General features: G+C 41.0%; 1 protein-coding gene across 8 annotated transcripts; it reads right to left on the bottom strand.

Moving 5' to 3' along the window:
• Positions 1–75: 75 nt before the first annotated feature.
• MCOLN3 (mucolipin TRP cation channel 3) lies at positions 76–25,037 on the bottom strand. Of its 8 annotated transcripts, none has more exons than XM_043521360.1 (14): positions 24,229–24,410; positions 22,227–22,456; positions 20,209–20,376; positions 14,125–14,278; positions 13,366–13,450; positions 13,165–13,261; positions 12,401–12,500; positions 7,402–7,514; positions 7,168–7,317; positions 4,315–4,416; positions 4,081–4,203; positions 2,912–3,118; positions 2,123–2,253; positions 76–1,434 (listed from the first exon to the last, which is right to left on the bottom strand). In XM_043521360.1, the coding sequence occupies exons 1-14, from the start codon at positions 24,290–24,292 to the stop codon at positions 1,428–1,430; spliced, it is 1,731 nt and encodes a 576-aa protein (XP_043377295.1). In that variant the 5' UTR covers positions 24,293–24,410; the 3' UTR covers positions 76–1,427. The 8 variants fall into 8 exon arrangements, with proteins under 8 accessions (XP_043377295.1, XP_043377292.1, XP_043377298.1 ...); XM_043521357.1 differs by having other exon boundaries at positions 4,288–4,416; positions 24,229–24,383; XM_043521361.1 differs by lacking the exons at positions 76–1,434; positions 24,229–24,410 and adding exons at positions 1,435–1,546; positions 24,470–25,037 and having other exon boundaries at positions 4,288–4,416.
• Between the last annotated feature and the right edge of the window lie 260 nt (positions 25,038–25,297).

Here is a 25,297-nt window from a genome sequence, read left to right as displayed (position 1 = left end):
AAGTATAAGGATACTGGTCATGAAAAAGATGAATTAAAAACTGACATCTTAAAGTTACTCCTGGTTCACTCAAGATTTACTTCAATTGCAAATGTTTATGTCAGCACTTTCCTACAAAATGTAAACATTCAGACTGAACATATTTAGCATCTTCCAAATTTGTACATAGTATATAAAGAACATTTCACTGTACAGTTTACTACACCTATAGGATTTTTGCTCTTACACATGCAATCATCTAAAATATGCTCCTCCATTTTTCTGTTCTGCTTCCCAAGTGAACAGATTATGGAGAATAAAGCTTCAATAAAAATCCGGTTCCAAAGCAAGAGGACGGACTGCTTAATAGCTCAGAATTGCAATATTTGAAGTACTGTATCATAACAAAATTCCACAGAGGACCTTTGTGACTACTGCAGATAATAGCTGTCAAATATCCACTTTCCAATATCTGGCAGTCAAAATCTCCATACATCTAATTTAGACTCCAGAAATAGTCTAAGGTCTAGTATACAAGGAGGAAACATTTAAATAAAAATTAATATTTTGGAAGTACTTTTGTTGCTGTTATGTTTATTTTCTCCCTTACCTCACCTTTATTCTTTAAAAATGTAAGTCAGCATTCTGTTAAGAGACGTGAAAGGCTACATGCCTGGTCCTACCCAGTGGTGTGTGTAGTAAGCTATGTAAGGTTCCCCCACTCATCTCTGCCACCACACTTCAACCTGACCTCCCTATCCCTGGCTATATACTCTGGCCTCTCTGAGAAGAGACTGCCGGTCATGTCAGGTGGTATGGCTTGTTTGCACAAATGCCCACTTAGTTTATGCCCTGAGCCAGATTTGAACATTTACGTTAACCCACAACACTGTCTCCAGCGGCAGTTTATCTAATGTGTTTTCCTGAAACTCAGTTTGGGTTGATTTTTTACTATTACTGTAGGTAAATAGAAAATCTGAAGAAACCAAAGGCCTTTGGTAAGTAGTGCTGTAACTCAGTAAATGAATGCTACTCCATACATAAAGCCTGTAGTGTTGAGGACCAGTTTTTGTTTGACGTTGCCATTGTCCAGCTGTAACTTTTGGATCTATTGGAGAAATACTATTGAATAGTCTAGTCTAGCCAGATCACAGTGCATAGCCAGTTTCATAATGCCCTTTGCATTCCAGTGCAATTCTAACTAGATCATCAGACAATTAGAGCATATGCTTAGAAAAATACAACCTAAACTAAACTAGAGATAATGGTCAATTAGAGGTCCAAGTTTCACAAACTTCTGTAACAAGTTTATACTATTTTAAAGAAAAGAAAGTTTGAGCTTTAAGTTCAGGAATTTTCCAGCTATTTTTTCTATCCAGTTCTTGTGATTAGTGTGCGGTTTTAAAAAGTCTCCAGAATACATTCCCACATTCTTGTAAATATCTTCATTAGGACCTTCAAGAAAGAAAGTTGTCAGCAATTTGCAGGCAAGTAACATTTTTAACTTGATGTAGTTAATTTGGAGTCTTCAAAATAATGTAGATCTATTCCTTAATGACCAATACTACTGGAAACAGAAAGATCACATACAATACAAAGTGACTGAATTACTCAGTAAGGTGGTAGAGAAAAATATGAAGTCCTTGGCACAACACATGTAAGATTCTATGAATATTCCTGAGCTGAAGCTACAGATTTTACAATCTCCAGATGGGCCACTAACTTGAACACCTCCATTGGATAGGGCATCTGTAGGGAACGTGTAATCTCTGGATCCAAACAGCAGGAACCCTTATTTGAACTAAAGGGCCAGGCCCATTAGTTAGAGGCAATAGCAGACTCAAAAGTCTGGTCTGGCCACTAGAGCAGGACAGTTATCTATTGCAGTAGCTTGAATAGCTGCTTTGATTCCAAAAGTTGGGGCCTGGAATAATTTAAGTTAAACATTTTAGATTTTGCAGTATTTCATAACATAATCCAGTTGACTAAGAGGATAGCCTATTTGTATGATAGTACAGGACTCCTAAAGCATTAGAAAGTCATAGTTCTTAACTGAGAAAGTATTTCTGATATGAAATCTTGGTGAGATAGTATGTTATATAGCTACTTAATAATATGTAGGCAAATAAAGCCAGATGCCTACCGTTTACAACAACAGAAGATCGACACAGGACTCTCCTCTTCTAATCTGTATCGGCCTGAGTTTGGTAGGTCTTTACACTGTGATATAAAGTCATGGAGTTCCGTCTCTGGAAAGCCATCTTGCTGGTAATGCTGAAGATTAGTCATTCTTAGTTACAATACAAAGCTGAATTGTTGTGTATATAGTCTTGCTAAGATTTAAATCCTTCCCTTCAACACTAACCACACAATTGTGTAAAAACTGGATTTAGAAGACTGGACACTCTGAAGTGCAGTAGACACTGTACAGAAATATTCTGATAGATTTTTATCCTTTCACTATTAAAGTTTGGGATAGGGAAGGCCGATTGCTTTTGTCAAAACTAGGGCAAGGTGGGAAGATAATCTCACTAATATTTTAGTCATTCTTCCTTAAGTTAATTTCCGGAAATCTTTGATCACTAACATTTCAGGAGAGAGAGTTATAAATTTATGTTCTAAATTCATGTAGATTACTTCTTCTACCTCAGTGCTTTGGAATACATTGTAGAGTCTGGATGCATACCGACTAACCCATTATACTTGTTCCCTAGCCAGAGAGATCAACTAGCAATACTGCAGCTGCTGAAAGGGTTTTCAGTAGAAACGTTTCAGTAGAAATTTTTATTCATATTTCAACTTTAATTACCAGATAGGTACATGTACTGGCAAAAGCACTGAATTCTATGGGTTTTGTATTAATATCATAGTTGAACATGCAAACCATTCTTGCATTTTTCTTCTGAACCAGAGAATAAAAGACCATGCCTACCTTAATTGTTTCATATGTATCGGTGATCAGTGCAATGAAAAGACTTAGCACCATATAGATGAACAGGCTGATGAAGGAGTAGAGGTAAAGCCGACTGAATAACCAAACCAAGTAACTTTTCTGCTGCATTTTTGCAAATGTGGCAAACATGTCGTCTCCATTTATAAGTGAGAAAAGGCATTCTGAAACCATGTTCAGAGAACGGAACTAGAGGAGAAGGGGAAACCAAAAACAAACATTATTTAGTACCATCCAGTTACTGTTTGCTGCAGCCTTGGTTTTAAAATAAAGTGAAAAGCTGTTGAATATTGCTGCTCAGCTGTCCTAGACTCTTTACAAGAAGCGTGAGATACTGTAACCCAAATCAATTCCTCCTTGTGTAGAGACCTGCAGAGCAAAAGGTGGCTACAGGCAGGTCCTGGCATAGCAGGGAGAGAATGCAGGATATATCATTGCAAACTGATAGTCTACCAGTGCATATTGTCCTATATCCAGGCAATAGATGATTAGTTGTCTTCAACACACAGAGTCAGATTGGTTCAGCTGTGAACTAATAGCAAGACTAGATATGCTGACTTTGGTGCCTTAGTTCTTATCCCTTTAAGAAAAAAATCTGAAAAATTTGAAAATAGAAGTTAGTCTTGTGCAAGACCAAGTTATTTCTCAAAACGTTGCATAGAAAGCCCCAGCATGTGATTAGGAATCAATCTGGCCATACTTCTGACTCAGGACTCTCATAATGGTGGAGAGGAAAGTCTGATCAAGTCAACATTGTACTTTGTCAGCCTTCAAAACTGTGATAGATAAGGCTTTAGATTCTTTAAAAAGACTTTCATATTAGAGAAAACCTTGAAATTGTGAAGCTTAGCAGTAGCTCTCATAATTTAGACACTTAAACTGAATGAATAGAATTCATTTCAAATAAGTGGCTTTCAGACTTTGTATTGGTGATCCCTTTCATACAGATAGCCTCTGAGTGTGACCTCCCCCCTTATAAATTAAATATTGGGGGGGGGGGGTAAATTTAATGGTTGCTTGGGTTGTCAGGTCCTGAGCTGCCAGCTTGCAACCCCCATGTAACCACCTTGCGACCCCAAGGGATGACAACCCCCAATTTGAGAACACCTGGTTTAATTCATTCAGTTTAAAAACCTCAAATATTACATTACCTTAACATGATATGGCCCTAGTACAATCCAGCCACAGAAACAATAGCCCAGATAGATCATAGCAGCACAACAGCAGAATCTAATGACATTGGGCAATGCTGACCGTAGTGTCAGAATAAGCAGCTGCAGAAACCAATATCAACAGTTAGAATCCAGCCAGATATTTGTTACAGTTTTGTGGTAACAACAAACAAAATAAATACCAACAGCATGGAGATCCCAGGAGATCCTTACATTATACTTCTGAAAGAAACCTAGGTATCGAATAACTCCAAGCCACACAAGCATGGTTGAGGTTCCTAGGAGAATACTACAGACATCATAACTGGTCAGACTCTATATAATAAAAAAAAAAAAAAAAAAAAAAAAACAGGAAAGAACAAAGTGTTAAAAACCATACAGTTGACGAGAAACCTCCTTTTTGTGCTAGCCTAGGATTTGGTCATTGCTACAACAATCTGCCAAGAAACAATTTATTTTCCTTGAAAGCTTCCATCTCCCATTCCAATACTGACCAAAACCAATTCTGTTTAGTGGGCAAAATCCTACTAAATTTTATAGATTCAGGCAAGAAATGAGAAAACATTTAAATAAATTTAGTGCATCTCTCACATGTGTGTCTAATATATAAAGTATAGCCATCATGTCCAAGAATGTATTTTCCTGTACATGTATACATGTCCATGTATTTTCCTGCCCAAACAAAATACATCTTTATGTAAGAGGAAGAATCAGGTCTAGCCAACAAGTAGGACAGACAAGTGCCACAGTACTAGGACGTTACCAAGGAGAAAGATAGCTTCTAAAAACTGAAGTAATGATCGCAGAACTAGATTAATATTTTACTTGTGTTCCACTGGTTTTCCATTCTGTCAACACCTACACGCATTGGCCTACTTTCATCCAACTTAATACATTCACTATCCTGTTTTTAACTGCAGTTCTACTTTGAAAGGAAACTGTGCAAAAATATGTTTTAAGGTTCAGATCTGAGTAAAAACACAACAGCTCACTTTAGTGACAAAAAGTTTTCACTTTTTTTTATTCCTGTTAGACCTGCAGAACCAACACAGCAAACACACTTGGGTAGACTCCATTCCTTCTTGTGTTATATATCAGCTGCTTCATTTGTTAAGCTGCACTCAGCTACATTTATGCAAAATTGCTGAAGACAGGGGATGCACAAAGTGTAATTTGACTGGCAGAACTTTCGGACAGTGTACAACAAGGAAGAGATGTTTATTCAGATTTCAGGTGAAATCTGCAAGACTTGCAATGAGATGCCTCTGCTTTACTTGTGAACTGATTACATATGATATGGAGGCTTAGAAAGAAGATGAACCTCACAATCCCAGTTTTTACCAAGCCATTTCATAAGAAAACTGCAAGATGTCATCCAATGTGCTATCAGATATACTCCTTCTTGCTCTCGTGCTTGGATTTTCCCAGACCATAAATCAATTATTCATTTTTACATTTACTTCTTACCTTCCTTTTATTTCTAAGAATTGAGCTTATAGCTCCTATAATTGGTAGTTGGGTACTTCACAAGGATAATTTAAAAACAGTAATCAGCACCACCAAACTGGATTTTCAGAATTATTCTTTGGTCACTGTAGAGCAGGGGTAGGCAACCTATGGCACACGTGCCAAAGGCAGCACGCGAGCTGATCTTCAGTGGCACTCACACTGCCCGGGTCCTGGCCACAGGTCGGGGGGGCTCTGCATTTTAATTTAATTTTAAATGAAGTTTCTTAAACATTTTAAAAACCTTATTTACTTTACATACAACAATAGTTTAGTTATATATTATAGACTTATAGAAAGAGGCCTTCTAAAAATGTTAAAATGTATCACTGGCACACGAAACCTTAAATTAGAGTGAATAAAATGAAGACTCGGCACACCACTTCTGAAAGTTTGCCGACCCCTGCTTTAGACTAAAGCTTACAGACATGCTGCAAAAGCTAATCTGCTGGAGTTTTGAGGGCAAGTAGCATTAGGTTAATGTTAAGGTATTTCAGGATGGAATATTTTTGCAGTTCTTCGTTGATTCTTATTGGACATGGGTTATAAATCACTGTGCATTTTTGTATGATTATTTCATAGAATATCAGGGTTGGAAGGGACCTCAGGAGGTCATCTAGTCCAACCTCCTGCTGAAAGCAGGGCCAATCCTCAATTTTTGCCCCCGATCCCTAAATGGCCCCCTCAAGGATTGAACTCACAACCCTGGGTTTAGCAGGCCAATGCTCAAACCACTGAGCTATCCCTCCCCAATTTAAGCAATTGAGCACCTAGACCCTGGGATAGGCACTTCTATAAGTGCAAAAGAAATGTTAAACAGTAAATATCAACTTTGGCTGGTCCACTAAGATATAACCTCACCCACCTTGTCTCTAACTTCTGTTAGAATTATTTGTAATATGGAAGCAAGTAGTTTCAGATACAAATAGAAATACCAAAAGCTTAAGTGGTAGCACCAGAACTGGTTAGAGAAGATATCTAAGTAGCAGAGATTCCACACATCTAATTCTGAATGTGAGTGGGTGCAAATCTATTTTGTCATGTACTGTAGCAGAGATGTTCAGAACTCTTGCAGGCTGAAGCCTGGTTAGTTACTGGAGATTGGAAGCTGGAGTTGCAGTGAAGAGGTGTTTGAGAAGTACCTCTTTCCTTAAGACAGTTGTGGGTACTGTACAATGGTGCACAGAAAGTCACAAACACACACACACACACACACCCCTAAACTGAAAAGCCAGATATATCAAATACAGCTGAAACTACCTGGGAGGAGGAAAAGGGAAAGCGGACAATGAATATAAAATTTTATTTTTCCAGAGTAAAATTTCTTAAGAGTGAAGAGAATAGGCAGATGGGTGTCTAAGGATATTCAGGGTTCTAAAGTCTAATGGCCAGTCACTGCTCACCTGAAGTGAAATGCCTAACAAAGAAAGTTTATTTTTGGGCCCCACTAGTTGGAAACCTCTAAGGGGGTATTGCTTGGCTATACTCAAGTAGTCAGACTGGGATGGAATTTCAAAAACAAAAACAGTTTTGCTTTTACCTAGTAGGTGAACATCTTACCTTTGCTTGTATTTCCATTTTTAGTGTTGAGCCAACAATAGTTAAGACATCACTAACAATAATCAGGATGTACCACCCATTGACAAATTCCATTTGATCAGTGAAAGATACTTCTTTCTTATAATGATGTAGGAAAAAACTTACAAATTCCTAGAGAAAAAAAAAGAAAAAACAGCCACAATCAAACTAAGTTTAAAAGGCTCATAAGCATTCCTGAGGACAAGTTATACCCACCCTTTGGAGCCGAAATCCTTTAACCACTGATCGTGTGCAGAGGATCAAAGAGGCTAAACAAGTCAATATGACAAAGGCATCAAAGATCATCATGTAATGAGTATTCTTTTGTACTGCAAAAAAAGCCAAGAACAAAAAAAAAAAAACACCCAAACATGTTTATAATAGTGCACAAAACACAATAAATTTTGCCTAAGAGTATCCATTTAACTCAAGTCTGAATCACTATGTATATCCAGTTTGGATTAAGATAAGCTTTACTGGGTGAAACTAAGTCATCAGAGATGTATGAGCATGAAGTTGATGAGTGTCTCAGTACGATAGATCAACACTCACCAAGTTGTAGGCCTAAACATACCAGTATATTGCACTTATGCTCAAGGTAAGCCATCTGGCAAGTTATTTCAGTATTAACGTACCTCCTGCCTCTCTCAGATTCAAGAGGAAACAGCTCTCAGCTTTGTTTATAATATATTTAATTCTTCACTGGCATTCTTGAGCAAGTTGTACAGACAGCACGTTTTACTGACCTTGTCAGTGCTTGAAGGCATGAGACAGTCATGTGAATACTATTTGAGTCTTGGAGCAAATACATAGTTGCTAACATGATAGAATTACATTTTTCTGTTGTGCATTTGCAACTTAGATTTGAACAGATATAAAAGACAGCTGTATAGACAGTCATGCATTACATTGACTGAATATATTAACAGTATTAAACTGACTAGTGCTTCTCATTTAGAAATCCTATAACCACTCCAAGGTTTCCTTAGATCACAAGCCAACATGATTTTACAGTATCTTCTTGAAAATGAGCAGTTGCCTTAAAATAACCCCATGTCATAATATTAGAGGAGTCTCCAGTGTCCCATGAGAGCACGAGATACTGTTCCTCATTTTACAGTGACAGGAATGGAAGCCTTAAAAAAATAAATAATAATTAATAATAGACATTCAGTGGCAAAGTCAGGAACTGATCCCAGATCTTCTCAGTTCCAGTCCAGTGTCTTAACCACTGAACCATCCTTCCTCTCCCAGAGCAATTCAGGTAACTGTTTCACAGCTGCATAGACAGTCAAGACGCAAGTAGAGTAACTGATGTTTAACACAACTTATACTAAGTCACCAATGTTGCTTTTAATAAAGAGCATATATTAAGAGTGAGAGACATAATCAAGACATTTAGACAGGCGAAGGTTTGCGCCAGAGCTATATGTTAAAGGGTTCAAACATTTTATCCTAGAGTTTTCATATAAAGCTAACATATTTGAAGCCAGATAACCATCAGAAAGAAAAGGATTAAAGTTCCAGTACTAAAAACAGGATGCTTGCTTTAGACAGCCCCCATCTCCCACAAAAGGTATCCTAGTAATTACATTTGTGTTTAAAGTGGTTTTTAGAGACCAAAGGCTCTACAATTTATTATTAATCCAAGTAGGTTTTGAAACAAGCAAGCTATCAATCTAAAATAGGGTAAAGTGCTATCTGACTTCAAGATGGTGCCTGCTGCACCATTCCACAAAGATACACATTGACCTTTTGGATATACAAAGGTCTCTGCCATATATGTAGCAATGTGCTCACATTTGAGCAATTTTTGCAACTTAATTCAAATGGATTAAAAAAATTATGTTGGGGTTTGGTTTTTTTGGGTTGTACTTGTTTTATATTTCATGACTGATTTGAGATTAAGTTACAAAAGAATCCCCTGGATTGACCTGTAAAAATAATGTTATTGTGATGCACATTTTAACAAAGCAACACACCCTAATATGGATTATCACACAAATCTGATATAAAGCACTGCATAAGCACTTCTTTTAGCACTGCATAAGTGATCCATTTGAGCTAGCATGCCATCTAGGTGAACAGTTGGTGAAAGGCAGCTAATGGGGCTAATTGAAGCAGGGAAAAAACTTAACAAAAAGGTTTCACAAAACAGAAGTGTTTTTGAAAACTATTTTGTTTCATTGCCCTCTCCACTCCCCCTTTTCCACTGAACGCAATAAATTGAGGGCCAGAATGGGTTTTTCTCCAACCAACCAAATTTTCTCCTCCACTCTCAGGTTTTTCCTTTTGCAACTTTTTTTTTTTTTTTTGGGGGGGGGGGGGGGGGGGGGGGGGCGGAAAAAGAGTCCAAACGTTTCAAAAGTTAAAGTGGAAAAGTAAAAACCTGGATCTCATTCATCCTATTAGTGGCAAAACGGGGAAGAGAGAAATAAAATGAAATCTGAGAAAAAACCATTTATAGAAAGTGTCTGGTTTAAAGAATGATCAGAAATAGCCTAAGTGTCAAAGTGTTTTGACCAGCTCGAATATCTACTAATCTTAAATTGGTTTGAAATAGTCATTAAGTTCCAACATGTGGTGCGGGCTGTACAAGACAATCCCTGCCCCAACTGGTTTATAATGCGAGTAAGCACTTAAGATATTTGTTAAATACCACTGGTATGAACAGTATTGCACATCACAACTTGATTTCAATTAAATCAAATCCTTGGTATGGTCAGTTACACATGCTAACACTTAGGTATATTTCTAGCCACTCCACATTAATACAGGTGAGGCAACTTCCTGGATACAGCCTTTGAATATGTTAGAATAAAAGAATTACTTAAGAACCAGCTTTATTTTTCACCACTATCATTCAGCTTTGGCAGACTTACAGTGCGAGCCTTTTTGTACTAAAGAGTCCCTAAGAACATTCTAACTCAGTATGGCCAATGATCCATCTAGGCCAGTATCTTATCTTCCAACAGTGGCCAATGCCAGATGAGTCCGAGGGAATGAACAGAACAGGCCAATTGTAAAGTGACCCATCTTGTCTTCTAGTCCAAGCATCTGGCAGTCAGTGGTTTAAGAAAACACAGAGCATGGGACTGCATCCTTGACCATCCTGGCTAATAGCCATTGATGGACTTCTCCTCCCTGAACTCAAATTATTTTTTGAACCCCATTATAATTTTAGCCCTCAACATCCTGTGGCAACAAGTTCCACAGGCTGACTGTGTTGTGTGAAGAAGTCCTTCCTTTTGTTTGTTTTAACCCTACTGCCTATTAATTTCACTTGGTGACCCTTGGGTCTTGTGTTATGTAAAGGGATAAACACTCTCTCTACACCATTCAGGATCTTACAGACTGTCATTACTCATCTCTTTTCTAAACCGAACAGGCCCAGTCTTTTTAATCTCTCCTCAGATGAAAGCGGTTCGCTACCCTTAATCATTCTCTGTACCTTTTCCCCATTTCTAATATATCTTTTTTGAGATGGGGCATCTAGAATTGCATGCAGTGTTCAAAGTGTGGGCAAACCACGGATTTATATAGTGGCATTGTGATTTTTTTCTTATCTTATATATCCCTTTCCCAATGTTTCCTAACATTCTTAGCTTTAGTGGCTGACCACCACTGCATGCTGTAGATAGTGGTATGAAGACACATGCTCAATGACTTCAAGATCTTTCTTGAGTGGTAAAAGCTAATTTATACCCCATTTATGTATATTTGGGATTATGTTTTCCAATATGTATTACTTTGTATGTAGGCAGATGAAATTCAATGTTGCATTTTGCTGCACAGAGATTTTGAGAGATTCCTTTGTAACCCTTTGGAGTCAGCTTTGGACTTAATGATCTTGAGTAATTTTGTATTGTCTGCAAACCTCACTGTTTATAGGTGATCTGGAAAAAGGGGTAAGCATGTTGAACAGCACTCATCCCAGTACAGATCCTGGGGGGCACCACTATTTACCTATTTCCATTCTCAAAACTGACCATTTATTCTTATCCCTTGTTTCCAGTCTTAACCAGTTGCTGATCCATGAGAGGACCTTCCCTGTTATCCCAGGACTCCTTACTTTAATTAAAGAGCCTTTGGGGAGGGTCCTTGTCAATGGCTCTTTCAAAGTCCATACCCTATATGCAGTGCATCACCCTTGTCCACATTTGTTGATCCCTCAAAGAATTCTAATAAATTGGGGAGGCATGATTTCCCTTTCCAAAAAAGCAGTGTTGACACTTCCCAGCAAATCAGAATTAGCAGACACAGATGAACATATTCTGTACTATAGTTTCAACCAGCTGTCCTGGTACTGAAGTTAGGCTTACTGGCCTATAATATCTAGGACCACATCTAGAACCTTTTTAAAAAATGGACATCACATTATCTATCCTCCAGTCATCTGGTACAGATTCAGATTTAAATGATAGGTTACAGACCAGAGTTAGTAATTCTGCAATTTCATATCCAAGTTCACCCAAGAATTCTTGGGTGAATACTACCTGGTCCTGGTGACCAGGGCAGTCCCTGGAGGGGGAAAGGGGCTGTGGGGCCCGGGCAGCCACCCCTCCAGCCCAGGCCCCACCCCCATTCCACCCCTTTCCGGCTTCTGCACCCTCCCCCGAGCGATGCCAGAGCCTCTAACCCCCTTGGCTGCCCTGGACCCTGCGTCCTGAAGCGTGGGGCAGTTGCCCCAGTCCATCCTATGGATGGGACAGCTCTTCTGGGGACTTACTGTTTAGTTTATCAAGTTTATTCCAAAACCTCCTCTAACGACAACTTAATCTGGGACAGTTCCTTGGATTTCTCACCTAAAATGACCAGCTCAGGTGAGGGAATCTCCCCCACATCCTCTGCACTGAAGACCAAAGCAAAGAATTAATTTGGCTTCTCCACAATGTCCTTGGCTTCCTTGAGTGCTCCTTTAGCACCTCAAATCATCAAGTAGAACAATTATATGTTTGTGTTCTCAAAATTTCAGGTGAAAGTTCAAATGTTAGAGTTATGAGCAGAAAACTTCTTCATAAAACCTAAATTTGAGACCAACTCTGTGGACAACACCCCTTTACATAATTCCTCAGATTAGTTGGCAAGATGAAAATGAGAGAGAGAGAGAGAGAGCTGGAACAACCTCATCCAGAGTGGATGAATTCTGTATTAACATGACAAGAGTTTAAGTCATCCATAAATGTTTAAGTATTTTAACTTAGTTGTTACTTACTCGATCCAGAAACGTGCCAGTCTTTACATTCCCTGATGCCAATATCATTGTCCAGACTTATTTTAATTCTTCCACTATGTGCTTTGTTATCAAACACTATCTGTGTGAAGAACAGTGAGATTTTGTATAAAGTTACAGGTACTTACATAAAGTTTAGAAAGGTTATATATATTTCATAACAATGACCCAAAATATTCTTAGGAGGAAAATTAGGATGCTTGGAAATAATTTCAAACTAAGATAATCTTCAAATTTATGTATGTAAATATGTAACAAAGGTAAAGTCTGATTGATTAGTTATTTGCTATAATTACTCAGTTCTATTTGTTGGAATATAAATTAAGTCAATAATTTAAGTTACAATCCCATTCTAGTCCGAACTGCACATAGCCATTCTTAGAAGGGTCTCTTTAGAGAGAAGAGAAAGTTGTTTTTTTAAAAAATATATTTGTAATGTGCTCAAAGGTGGAGGTTTAATTTCTTATACTTGCTGTCTGGTAGCATTTAGGCTCTCCTGTTAAACCATTAACTATCAACAAAGGTTGGCAAAATGTCTTGTGGCTCCCACAACAACCACCTTCAACTATTTATAGGCTACTGTAAGCGATAGCCTCCCCCTCTACCCACTCTCAAGGATAACTGAGCCCTGGTGCCCAACCATGTTTAAATATATGGTATGTATAGTACACCCCCTTTGAAGATATCAAAATATGCAATAAATTATTACTATGGTGAATACAAAATACATTGAAGTATCCACTTACTGTCAAAGTAAAGTCATAACAGTCCGGGAGTTCATGGTGACGAACTGTCTGGAGATTGACTGCTTTCAGTTTAAAGGTAAGCTGTACTGTTACAAGTCTGGAAGGCAATTTTGAATTAACTTTTCATAGTACTAGAATCTCTCTCTCTCACACACACACACACACACACACACACACACACACACACTCACTCCACCTCACCTATGGAAGTCCAGAGTGAAATTGAACTCGTGCTTTCCCAGTGTTCTGTTTTCCAAGGGCATCATTGGCTCAACATAGAAACATTCTGCCATGAACAAAGAGGCACAAACACCACCAGATGGATTCACTGTCAGTTTAATTTGTTTTAAACCACCAACCTCCCGCCAGTGGGCATAAGAGCTTTTGACTAAAGAAGTCAAAATAGCACTCTCTCTCTCTCAAATGGATCAGTCATTTTAGAGATCAGTTTGCAAGAGTATTGTCTTTCTTGCACTCCAACTCAATGCATTCTTGACTTAAGACACACTTAAAAAATTAACGTTAGTTATTTACTTCCTTACCTCACAGGGATGTTGTGATGGTAAATGCGTTAGTAAATGCATTAATAAATGCAAGAGGCTTCATAATATGGTGATGGATGCCATAGAAAAGCCTATAAATCAGTCAAAATACCAATAGCATTGGCTGAAGCTAGTGCTACTTCCCTCAACATAAAGGGCATTAGCATCACAAGTAATTTTTTTAAAAAGTTACAAAGATTTACACATTTCACAAATGTTAGGTTACAGTAGAAGTTTAGACAGACTACATGATCACAAAATCCAGAACGGATTATGCCGGAAGAGAAACATTTGTAGATTCCATGACAGTTTAACACAACTATAAAATACTGATTAGGTTTGGGGAAAATTGAAAACAAAAAAGTTTACTGAGTATAAATAATGAGTTCAGACAAGATATAAAAGGTAGGTGTGTCACCAGTTTCAATGTTGGGGTCGATATCAAAGGTGTCATTTCCAGGACAGATGCTGCCTCGCTTGTAGAACTGTTGACAGATTGCCATAGCTGTTTGTTCTGCTCCTCTCCTCTCATAAGCATGATTTCCAACAGATATGTGGCGCAGCTGTAAGTACTAAGTCAAAACAATGAGATCATCAAACTGAATTCGAGGTCATGCCTAGGCTGCTACATCTGAAAAAGCTAGTCAATATTCATTTGAATGTATACTATAACCATCTCATCGTTTAAACAGTCACCTAAATAATTCAGAAGGGCTACACCACACTCCTGAGCTGGACTTGTCCACTAATTTCAAGAGAGTTTTGCCTGGGCAAAGAGTTCAGGATTAGATCCTAAACAAGCAGCATTTTCTATTAAAGTTCTCTCTTTACAAGTCCCTAGGATGAGGCTAATTCATTATTTTTAAAGCACTTGGAAATCCTTGGATTAAAGCCATTAGACATGAAAAGTATATGATAAACCTTTGAGGCAGTTGCCTCTGAAGTCTTGACACTGGGGCATGAAGATCACTAGGACATAAGAAGTACCAGCTTTTTCCAAATAGTCATTGAAGGTCTTCATCTGTCAATCTGATTCAGGATTGGTTTTATCCCAGGCATATGGCAATATTGTAGTTTGTTGCTTAGTCAAAATGTACATAAAAATAAGCTATTTGGTTTGACAGTAGTATTTCATTTGATCCTGGATGGACAGATCTTCTCACGTGATGTGGTGATGCTATAAAAAGCAACCAAACTAGCACATTCTGGCCAGAGACCTAGCATACCTGACTCTGGGAGGATTACTCAGCATACAGGACCCTGGGATGCCCTAGAGCGGACAAAGCAGTTCTTATACCATGCTTCTCCCTGCTTCCGGCCTAGGAAGGTGTGGCTGGGGTTTTTCTATAGTCCTGCCAATCCTCTACTGCAAATTTGGCTACTTGGCAGTTCAAATTTATATTGGGGCTCCAGCCTACCATACAGAGGGTCAGGTTGTTCCCTCTTCACACACACTTTCTCCAGGTCTGTTTCCTGCAACTCTAGGAAAATATTCTCTTTTTCTAAACCCTTTTGCTCTGTCTAAAGTTTTTCTATCTATGACCCTTATTATTGTAGTATCAGAGTGCCTCACAGTCTAATGTATATACCCTCACACCCCCCCATGATGTAGGATGGGGGAACAGAGGCAAACAGAGGCTTAATTACTTGCCTAGGTCACACAGGAAGTCTGTGGCAGAGCAGAGAGTTGAACTTGTCTCCCAAGTCCTATGCCAGCACCCCAACTTTTCTAGTCAGGAAGCACCATGATAAGTTGTCCTCTTGAATCTTAAAATTGCAATCTTGTAAGATATTGAAGAAATAGGATTGTATCCCTTAAACAATTGCCCAGAAGTTTGGAATGAGAGAATTATTGTTCTTCAGCAGCTAAGGGCTAAGGACTAGATTCACCTAAAATCTCAGAATCAGGCCTCACTGGGTTTCACAGAACCCCCGTTCAGCTGCTTTAGGTGCCTAAAGTTACAAGGCATCTAAAAATTTGCAGTAAAGGTTTTCTCTGCACCTACATTTCTCTGTGCTCACACACTGCAGCCCCTTGCAAGACTTCTGGATGTGTAAGCCCAGAGCAATGCATAAGCCAGGAAACACAGGTCATCCTCCAAATTCACCTGTGGGGCTCAATCCAGAAAGTGCCTTCAGAGCTCACCTACCAGATTGGACCCCATAGGTTAACTTACACTAGACGACCTCCCTTATAACTTTTAGCCCAGTGGCTCAAGTACTCACTTGCAATGTGGGAGACCCCCAAGTTTCCTTTCACTTGAGGGGGAGAAGGGATTTGAACAGGGATCTGCCACCTCTCAGATGAGGGCCCTAATCACTGGTCTACAGCCTATAGGATATTCTGATGGAGGGCTCCCTCAGTCTCTCCTGTTGAAGCTGTATTAGTTTGGATCAGTGGTCACCAACCAGTTGGTCGCGATCGACTGGTTGATCGTGGAGCCTCTGGCAGTCAATCTCAGTCAGACATTGAGACGGAGACCATCAGAGACTCCACAACTGACCAGTCAATTGTGATAGGGTTGCAAACCCTCCGGCAGCCAAACGGAGTTCGGCCACTAACAGTTCGGTGGCACAGTGGGGCTAAGGCACATAGGCGGGTGCCCACTCTGTGGGTGCTGCGGGGCTGGAGCACCCATGGGGAAAAATTAGTGGGTGCTCGGCACCTATCAGCAGCCAAGCTCCCCCTGCCCCCACCTCCTCCCCCCGCCCCAAGCACGCTGCGTTCCCGCTACTCCCCCTCCCTCCCAGTGCTTCCCACCCGCCACCGAACAGCTGTTTGGCAGCGCTTAGGACTTTCCGGGAGGGAAGGGGAGGAGCGGGGGATGCTGCACACTTGCGGGAGGAGGTGGAGAAAAGGTGGGGGAGGTGCAGGGACTTGGGATGGAATGGGGGCAGGGAGGGAGCGGTGCTGGGAAAAGGCAGGACTGGGACTTTGGGGAAGGGGGTGGAATTGGGCCAGGGGAGGGCACTGCAGGGGAGCGGGGTCGAGCACCCACAGGGCAGAGGGGAAGACAGCGCTTATGCTAAGGCAAGCTCCCTACCTGCCCTATCCCCGTGCCGCTCCTGGAAGCGACTGCCATGTCCGGCAGCGGCTCCTGGGGGCTGGAGGGGGAAGAAGAGGGGCAGGTGACTCCATGCAATGCCCCCATATGCAGGCACCACCCCTGCAGCTCCTGTTCCTGGCCAATGGGAGCTGTGGGGGTAGTGCCTGCAGACAGGGGCAGCGTGCAAAGCCACCTGCCCCACCCTCCCCCCAGAAGCCACTGCCGGACATGGCGACCGCTTCCAGGAACGGTGCAGGGCCAGGGCAGTCAGGGAGCCTGTTGGAGCCGCACTGCACCGCCACCCAAGATAAGCAGTGCCCAGTGGGAGCCCATACACCAAAACCCTCCTGCACCTCAACCCCCAGCCACAGCCCTGAGCCCTCCCTGCACCCAAACTCCCTCCAAGAGCCTGCACCCCCTCCTACACCCCAGCCCCCCCTGCACTCTAACCACCTGCCCCAGGCTCAGCCCAGAGCTCCTCCCACCCTCTGAACCCCTTGGCCCCAGCTCAGAGCCTGCACCTCCTCCCACAACCCAACCCCCTGTCCCAGCCTGGTGAAAATGAGTGAGGGTGGGGGAAAGCAAGCAGGATGGGCGGGGGATGGTGTTAGCGGGGTAGGGGGTGTTTGGGTTTGTGTGTTTACAGTTATTTCTGCCTTTTCTTTGGAGGTAGATCTTGGGTTGCACTTAAATTTAAAAAAAAAAATGATCTTTTGCTTAAAAAGGTTGGAGACCACTGGTTTGGATACATAATGACAGAATCATTGGTGGGAGGAGAAGGAAGGAAGGAGAGAGAGAGAATGATGATTGTGCAGCCTTGTGGTCAGTGCATTCACCTAAGCAGTGGGAGACCTGGAGTTAATTCCCCTGCTCCAGTGACTTTTTAAAATTAGTTTACCCAGCATGGAAAAGCCCCACATCAGAATATGCATAGCTCAGTAGTTAGAGCAGTCACCTGAGGTGACATCCCTGCTCAAATCCTCTCCCCGCCCCTTCAGGTGGAGTGGGGGCTTGAACTAAGTGTCTTCCACATCTCAGGTGAGTACCCTAATCACTGGACTAAAAGTTGAGGCAGCTGGTCCTGTTCCTTCTCCTCTACCAGCCCCCATCCCCTGCCAAAACGGTATAGGCACTTAACACCAAGAGATGGTTTGCAGCTGCAAACCCCAAACAAATGGAGGTATCTCCCTGCAGCCCAGATTTTGGCACCTATTGCCAAGAGAGGGGCAGGGCTCAGCACATGCTTAGCAGCTTGGCACCTGCCATTGGTTACTTTAGGCCAGGAGCCTCCTGGCACACTGGCTTTTTGTGACCCCCATTCTGAGACACCTATCACCCTCCATTCATGGTATAGGGATCCTAGGTGCCTAACCCAGGCTTTATGAATCGGAGTGATTTTCCAAGAATAAGAGATAGGTGTGGTGGTGCTCTGCATGACCATGCTTTTAAATTTCTTTGTGACTCTAACCCCAAGTGTTTACACAGAAAAACCTTGCACTAGGTAATCCTGATCCACCTCCTGTCACTACCATGTATTCTATACTTTTAACCATAAGTCTCTAAAACATCAAGCTGACTATCAGAAAGCTTTAATATTTGTTTAAATTGAAAAGCCTGATCATGTTTGTTCATCCAGCATAGGAACTCGATTAGGTCTTGTTCTTTAGACCTACAGAAATTGTTGGCCCCAGGGTAGTTACAGATACTATATCACAGAGTGAAATAGAATTGGAGTGAAATATTTATGTAGTAATAAGTAAGAACTGGAAGACCAGGGCAAAAAAAGATAGTTACTGTAATATTTGCTCTTGCACAGCATGGTCAAATATAAATTAAATCCATAATACTGAAACTTCAGAGTAGACAGACACTGGGACCAATACCCTGTTTTCTCTCCCCCCCCGCACTTGTGGTAGTTCCCTTTCAGGCTGGGTCCCTCGCCATCTCAAGAGTGTTTTACAGGTGCGATTTTTCACTTTTAAAATGAATTGCAGGTGCAATTCAGAGTATTTGTGTTCATATATCCCCATTTAGCACCACCAGAGTGAGGTATTTAGAGAAACAAGTACACATGTCTGGGCCCATAATTCACTTCTTAGTGCCAAAATGCAAGCACATTGAATGTGATAAAGGGGAACCTCCCCTTTGAAAGGTGGACCATTCTGTCTAGTTATCCCAAAGGGCAACTGTGCCAGAAACGGTTTAGTGATGAGCATTCCTTGTAGCATTTAAATGTGATAAAAAAAGCACTATAGTCAAACGTAAATTGTTGACTCTGTTAGGGAAGCAATAGGTCTATTTGCTTAGTATTTGGAAAACAAGTGGAGGCTCTCAGCCAGTGAGAAATAGAACCAGAGAGTTACCTCCAGTGATCGGAGAACATATCCACTCTCTTGCCCAGCCCACTGCTCCATTTATTTTAAAGATTGCTTTTCCTCTAGTCTCCACAGGGCAATAGTTATTTGAATCCCCATCATCCTTTGTTCATCCCAGAAAAATCTTAAGAGACCTGCTACCAAACCTCAGATTCTCTCCTACATATATCCCCATATTGTTTGCTTTGTAGATGGCTGGATAAGACTCCCCAAAGAATGAGCCAACATTCATTCAGATGGGGTGCAGTTGAGTGACAAACTCCCTTCCCCCAGACTGAGTTTACCACTTCTCCCAGTACTCATACTCCGCTCAGCAAGCCAGAGACTAGTCATGAAATTCAACTCTGGTTTCCTCTGTGATACGGAGGAGAGACTAATTTTAAATTGAGAATGTCTCCTTCATACCCATTTTAATTCAACTTCAGCATGAAATCATTCCCTAACCTGAAGAAAGTCAGCTGTGAGAGAGATCAGGTCATCTTAACACTGCCTATAGACTAATGGATTTAGTTGAATTTACAACTAAGGACAGTAGTATCACTGTATGGTACATAATCTACCATACAATTCTAAAGTGGCACACTCCAGTTATGACTCTACATTTGTAGAATATCAGTACTAGCTGCACTAGGTAACTGACCAATCCTATATCATTGTTCATAAAGAGTGCAAGATTTGGCAATAATGCAGAGTCATGACAGACTATTTAAAAAAAACCTACTACTATTTGACTTTGTAAAATTACTAGAAACTGTTAACTGTGGAGTCATTAACATAACTTAAGGGTACAAGTCTCTGTTCACTGATACTCTGCCCTCTTAATTTAGAAAAGATCAACATTCCCTTCTCTGGGAGTGTGGGAAAGGGAGAATTGAGAAAAGTTTGGAAATGGGAAATTCTTCCAGCTTTTAGCTCAATTTCTTTCCAAAGAGACCAGTTTTATTTCAGTCTCAACTCTTTTTCTGGGACACCAGCTTTAGATATTTTGCAGTTTTGTGAGATTACTTGATGTAAGTTACATTTTACAGATTGTTTCCTACGCCTTTTATGTACTAGGCATATTGCAATGGAAACTTTTACCTGGTTTATTGCAAAGAAGATCTGGTCATAGACATCTGTTTGTGTGTATACAGCATAGGTATCATCCATTCTCTCTGTATATCCTTTCAAGAAGAGGTGCTTGAATGCCACAGTGTTCTCCTCCTTAAAGGTAACGACCATTTGATTGCTTAACCCAAAAACTACTAACTGGGGAAAAAAAAAAAGAAAAAGAAAAAAGAAAAAAAAACGTTTGCAGTTCCAAAGGAAAATTGGCTTTTAAAGGCTTACAGTACAGCTACCTTCCCTCTTCTGCACAGAAACCTCCTCTGGACAGCCATGGCTGGATTAGACTATTACTAGAAATGGAGCTCACACTGCCAGCTGGTTTTTTTTGTTTTTTGGTTTGTTTGTTTGTTTGTTTTTTGGGGGGGGGGGGGGGGGAGAAAGGAGGAGGAGGGACATGTTGGAAATTCAAACTGCTCTCTAAAGAATACATAGCCTAGAAGATCATTCCTTCAGCATAGGTACAATCGCCTCCTCTGTTTGGAAAAAGTCATTTCCCAGCCAGAGAGAGGCAGGTCTAACAGCCTTTTTTTAAAAATTTTTTTATTTTAAAAAAAGGAAAAATATAAAAAATAAAAATAAAGTGCCATCCCATCTCCTATCCAAGCTACAAATGACTCACTACACATGTTTTGATAGTCATAGTCTGAGGTTATTTTGAAAAGCAAGAAATACCAGAGTGACAGCTCAGAAACAGCTACAAGGTATAACCAGATCGAGCTTTCAAGCGAGGGAAAGAAAAAAAAGTTACCCTGGGATGACACAGAAAAGGAAATGTAGTTGTCTAACCTCTTGCACTCATGTAAAAGCTGCATTAGCACAGCATTCTGCAATTACACAAGCAGCTTTTAAAGAGACATTAGAAGTGAATTAACTGTTCATTAAAAGGTTTTGATTGGATAGCACAAGATCCTGTTGACAAGTATCAGAAATTAGACAAAGGTTTCTAACCATCAGAGGAGTAAAGTTCTGGAACAGCCTTCCAAGGGAAGCAGTGGGGGCAAAAGACATATCTGGCTTCCAGACTAAACTTGATAAGTTTATGGAAGGGATGATATCATGGGATAGCCTAATTTTGGCAATTAATTGATCTTCAACTATTAGCAGTACATATGCCCAATGGCCTGTGATGGGATGTTAGATGGGGGCGGGGGGAGGAGAGAGAATCTGAGTTACTACAGATAATTCTTTCCTGGATGGCTGGATGGCGAGTCTTGCCCACATGCTTAGGGTTTACCTAATCACCATATTTGGGGTCGGGAAGGAATTTTCCTCCAGGGCAGATTGGCAGACGTCCTGGGGGTTTTTCGCCTTCCTCTGCAGCACAGGGCACGGGTCACTTGCTGGGGGATTCTCTGCACCTCAAAGTCTTTAAACCACTATTTGAGGACTTCAGTAGCTCAGACATAGGTTAGGTTTCAGAGTAACAGCCATGTTAGTCTGTATTCGCAAAAAGAAAAGGAGTACTTGTGGCACCTTAGAGACTAACCAATTTATTTGAGCATAAGCTTTCGTGAGCTACAGCTCACTTCATCGGATGCATACTGTGGAAACTATAGAAGATCTTTTTATACACACAAAGCATGAAAAAATGGGTGTTTACCACTACAAAAGGTTCTCTCTCCCCCCACCCCACTCTCCTGCTGGTAATAGCTTATCTAAAGTGATTACCAGCAGGAGAGTGGGGTGGGGGGAGAGAGAACCTTTTGTAGTGGTAAAACACCCATTTTTTCATGCTTTGTGTGTAAAATTCTACATACCTAAATGTGTTTAAAAACAAAAAAACCCAGATTTGCATACCTCATTCAAAACTCATAGTGAACATACCGTGCAACATCTACCATATTTCCAAGGCTTCCAAAGTTGCTTATTAAGAGAAGCCTGAGTTGGTACTGTTAGGTTGTGCCACAGCAAGTAGAACATTGATCAGTTGCGTTCCTCCTACCTTGTATCCCTGGAGTCAAAAGAAAGCCCCAGCTCCCAAAGTAACTCACCTGGATGGTAACCATCACTATTTTTAGAAGCTGAATCCCAAGTTTCCAAGGTTTTCTGCCCCTGGCCCAAAATTTCTCACATGGGTTCATGAAAAAAAATTTAAGTTTCCTTCTAAGCTGGTCTTCCAAAAGCAGCTCTTGTGAAACAGATGGGTGTCGTTTGTAGCTGTAAAGATCATCATCATCATGGGAGCTGCAGCTGCTTACAACCACATCAGCATTTTCCATTTCTGGAATGGAAAGTCAATTGGAAAAACATGCAGGCATAAGTACAGTAAACAGCAGATCACTTTTGTTACACACAATGAACACTCAAGATTTTAGTCTACCAATTACAAGTAGGTTCAAGATATTTGCACGCTACATTGCGCAAATAGCAAGACATATATTGCATGTATTATTTAGAACTACAGCAATATCTAGGCTCAATTAACAAAGTTTTGAGAAGCCATTGAATTTGGAGATTAAAATATCAGGACCATGATTTACAAGTGATTTTTGTCCCTTTGGATTACTGAACTGATTGCCAAAAAGCTCTATTCTTCGCCCACCAAAACCACAAATATGAGATAAGTTTTAGACACAGAGGGAAATAAATCAGAAGGACATTTAGTATGTCAACATCAGCTTTTAAGGTTACTTGTTATCTACCCCTACATCTCCAAGCCTGCTGTCTAAAAAGAAGAACCAGGCCAAAGGCAAGGACTAATTCTTTCACGTTTAAATGACCTATAGCATTTTCAAGTGTCAATTCTCCTTTTCACAATACAGATAACTTAGAGGCAACAACTGCCATTGACTTAAATGGGAATGATGCATGGGTACAGGGAGCAGGACTAGCTAGTCAGTACTACAATGCCCAGAGACACAAGAAACAATTAGAGTTAAAACTCTGACGTAGCTTTGGATCGCTTTGTATAGGGTTAACTCAACTTCCGTTTCTTTTTAATGAAGTATTATGAAAAGAAAAAACAGTCAGACACAGTATTTAAATAGTACCAACTTTTTCATTCTTTGTACTTGAAAACTTTTAAGAGCAAAGTCCATAGTCCGATCTTCTGCAGTGATCTATGCCAAGTATTTTTATCCCAAGTCACCAACAAGGTAGTCTTACAATAGATGACTGAAAGTGCCAACACACTGAAAAGCACTTACAGGCTAAAAAAAAGTTATAGCCATGCAGAGTTGTAAGGAAAGTAACAATTAGGAAATATTGTAGGGTTTTAGGCACAGTTGCAACAGCACCAACACTATTACCACAGAAACAGCTTTACATACTTAGCAAGAACCTTTCTTTAAAGCAAAAACAAAACAAAACAGAAACAAAAAAAACTCCACCATGTTAAATCCTATCTATTTGCAGATAATTTTAAGGACTCACTCACTTATAAGAAAAAAAAAAAAAGGAGTACTTATGGCACCTTAGAGACTAACCAATTTATTTGAGCATAGCTTTCGATGCATCGGATGAAGTGAGCTGTAGCTCACGAAAGCTTATTCTCAAATAAATTGGTTAGTCTCTAAGGTGCCACAAATACTCCTTTTCTTTTTGCGAATACAGACTAACACAGCCTCTACTCTAAAACCTGTCACTTATAAGGATGGTCTTTGGTATCCTTGTTTAAAATAGTTAAACATTTAAAGTTAACAACTCATGTTTTCCAAAGTTTCAAAGTGTTGCAGCCTGGCACTCTAAAGAGGCTATAAAATGTCATGGATACATGAAGGGAGGAAATTGTTCCCCAATCTCCGCATCCTAAAGGTAGCTTCACAGAGCCTTTCCCTGCAGAGTTTTCCCCAACCTTCTGGGATGACAGGTTTCAGAGTAACAGCCGTGTTAGTCTGTATTCGCAAAAAGAAAAGGAGGACTTGTGGCACCTTAGAGACTAACCAATTTATTTGAGCATGAGCTTTCATGAGCTACAGCAGTCTCTAAGGTGCCACAAGTACTCCTTTTCTTCTGGGATGAGAGACACCAAAGGGGGTCTGCGCACAAACTGACCTTTTGGAGGATAACAATAGAAAAACTGCATTTCGCAGTCTGCTCCTGTGCCTGTCTCCTCCATGACCGCTTAGCTATTTCCCCAGGGCAGGGACTGATATACTTACTTATTTAACAGTAGCCCTGACACATTACTTATATAACCTGCCCCTCGGCAAACTCCTCAGGGCGATCTTGTTAGCATCGCTGCAAAGTGCAAGGACACCTGATGCCAATAGCCCGTGCGCGCCAGCCCACGTACCTACAGCAGCCAGCCGGGAAGGTGCAAATTGCTCTGATGAGAAGGCGTCAGTTGGGAGCTGGTTTCACAGCCGCATAGGCACCTCTCCTGGCCTGTGGCCGACGGGGACAAGCGAAGCGAGGGAGCGCTGGTGTCTGACGGCAGCGGGGCCCAGGACCTCATCTCAGAGACGAGCTGATACAGCAGCAGCACGTGACTGCCCCTCGGCTCCTCCGGCAGCCTCCTCCCACTGGCAGACTGGTCCGAGTCCTCCCCGCTTCGGCATTTTCCCGCTCGTCCTCTGCATCAGACCACATCCCCCAGCCGCCAGACAGCCGTCCTAAAAACGACGGTGTGACGAGCCGAGCCACAGGTCAAGTTGCCGCGGCACTTACACTCATCTTCCTTACCTGTCACTTTAGAAGAGGAGGAGCCTGTTTTAATCCTTCTTTCTCTTCTAGCTCTGGCCCAAAACCGCTATGCAGCCACCTCTTGGTTAGTGCACCAGGACACTGGGTTGACATACAAATCATACATTGAAAACATACATGTGGAAAAATTGGAAAGAGTCCAGCGGAGGGCAACAAAAATGATTATGGGACTGGAACACATGACTTATGAGGAGAGGCTGAGGGAACTGAGATTGTTTAGTCTGCGGAAGAGAAGAATGAGGGGGGATTTGATAGCTGCTTTCAACTACCTGAAAGGGGGTTCCAAAGAGGATGGATCTAGACTGTTCTCAGTGGTAGCAGATGACAGAACGAGGAGTAATGGTCTCAAGTTGCAGTGGGGGAGATTTAGGTTGGATATTAGGAAAAACTTTTTCACTAGGAGGGTGGTGAAACACTG

The sequence above is a fragment of the Chelonia mydas genome, chromosome 8 (assembly GCF_015237465.2).
Source record: "Chelonia mydas isolate rCheMyd1 chromosome 8, rCheMyd1.pri.v2, whole genome shotgun sequence".
Taxonomy (NCBI): Eukaryota; Metazoa; Chordata; order Testudines; family Cheloniidae; genus Chelonia; species Chelonia mydas.
This window is presented reverse-complemented; position numbering and strand designations above follow the sequence as displayed.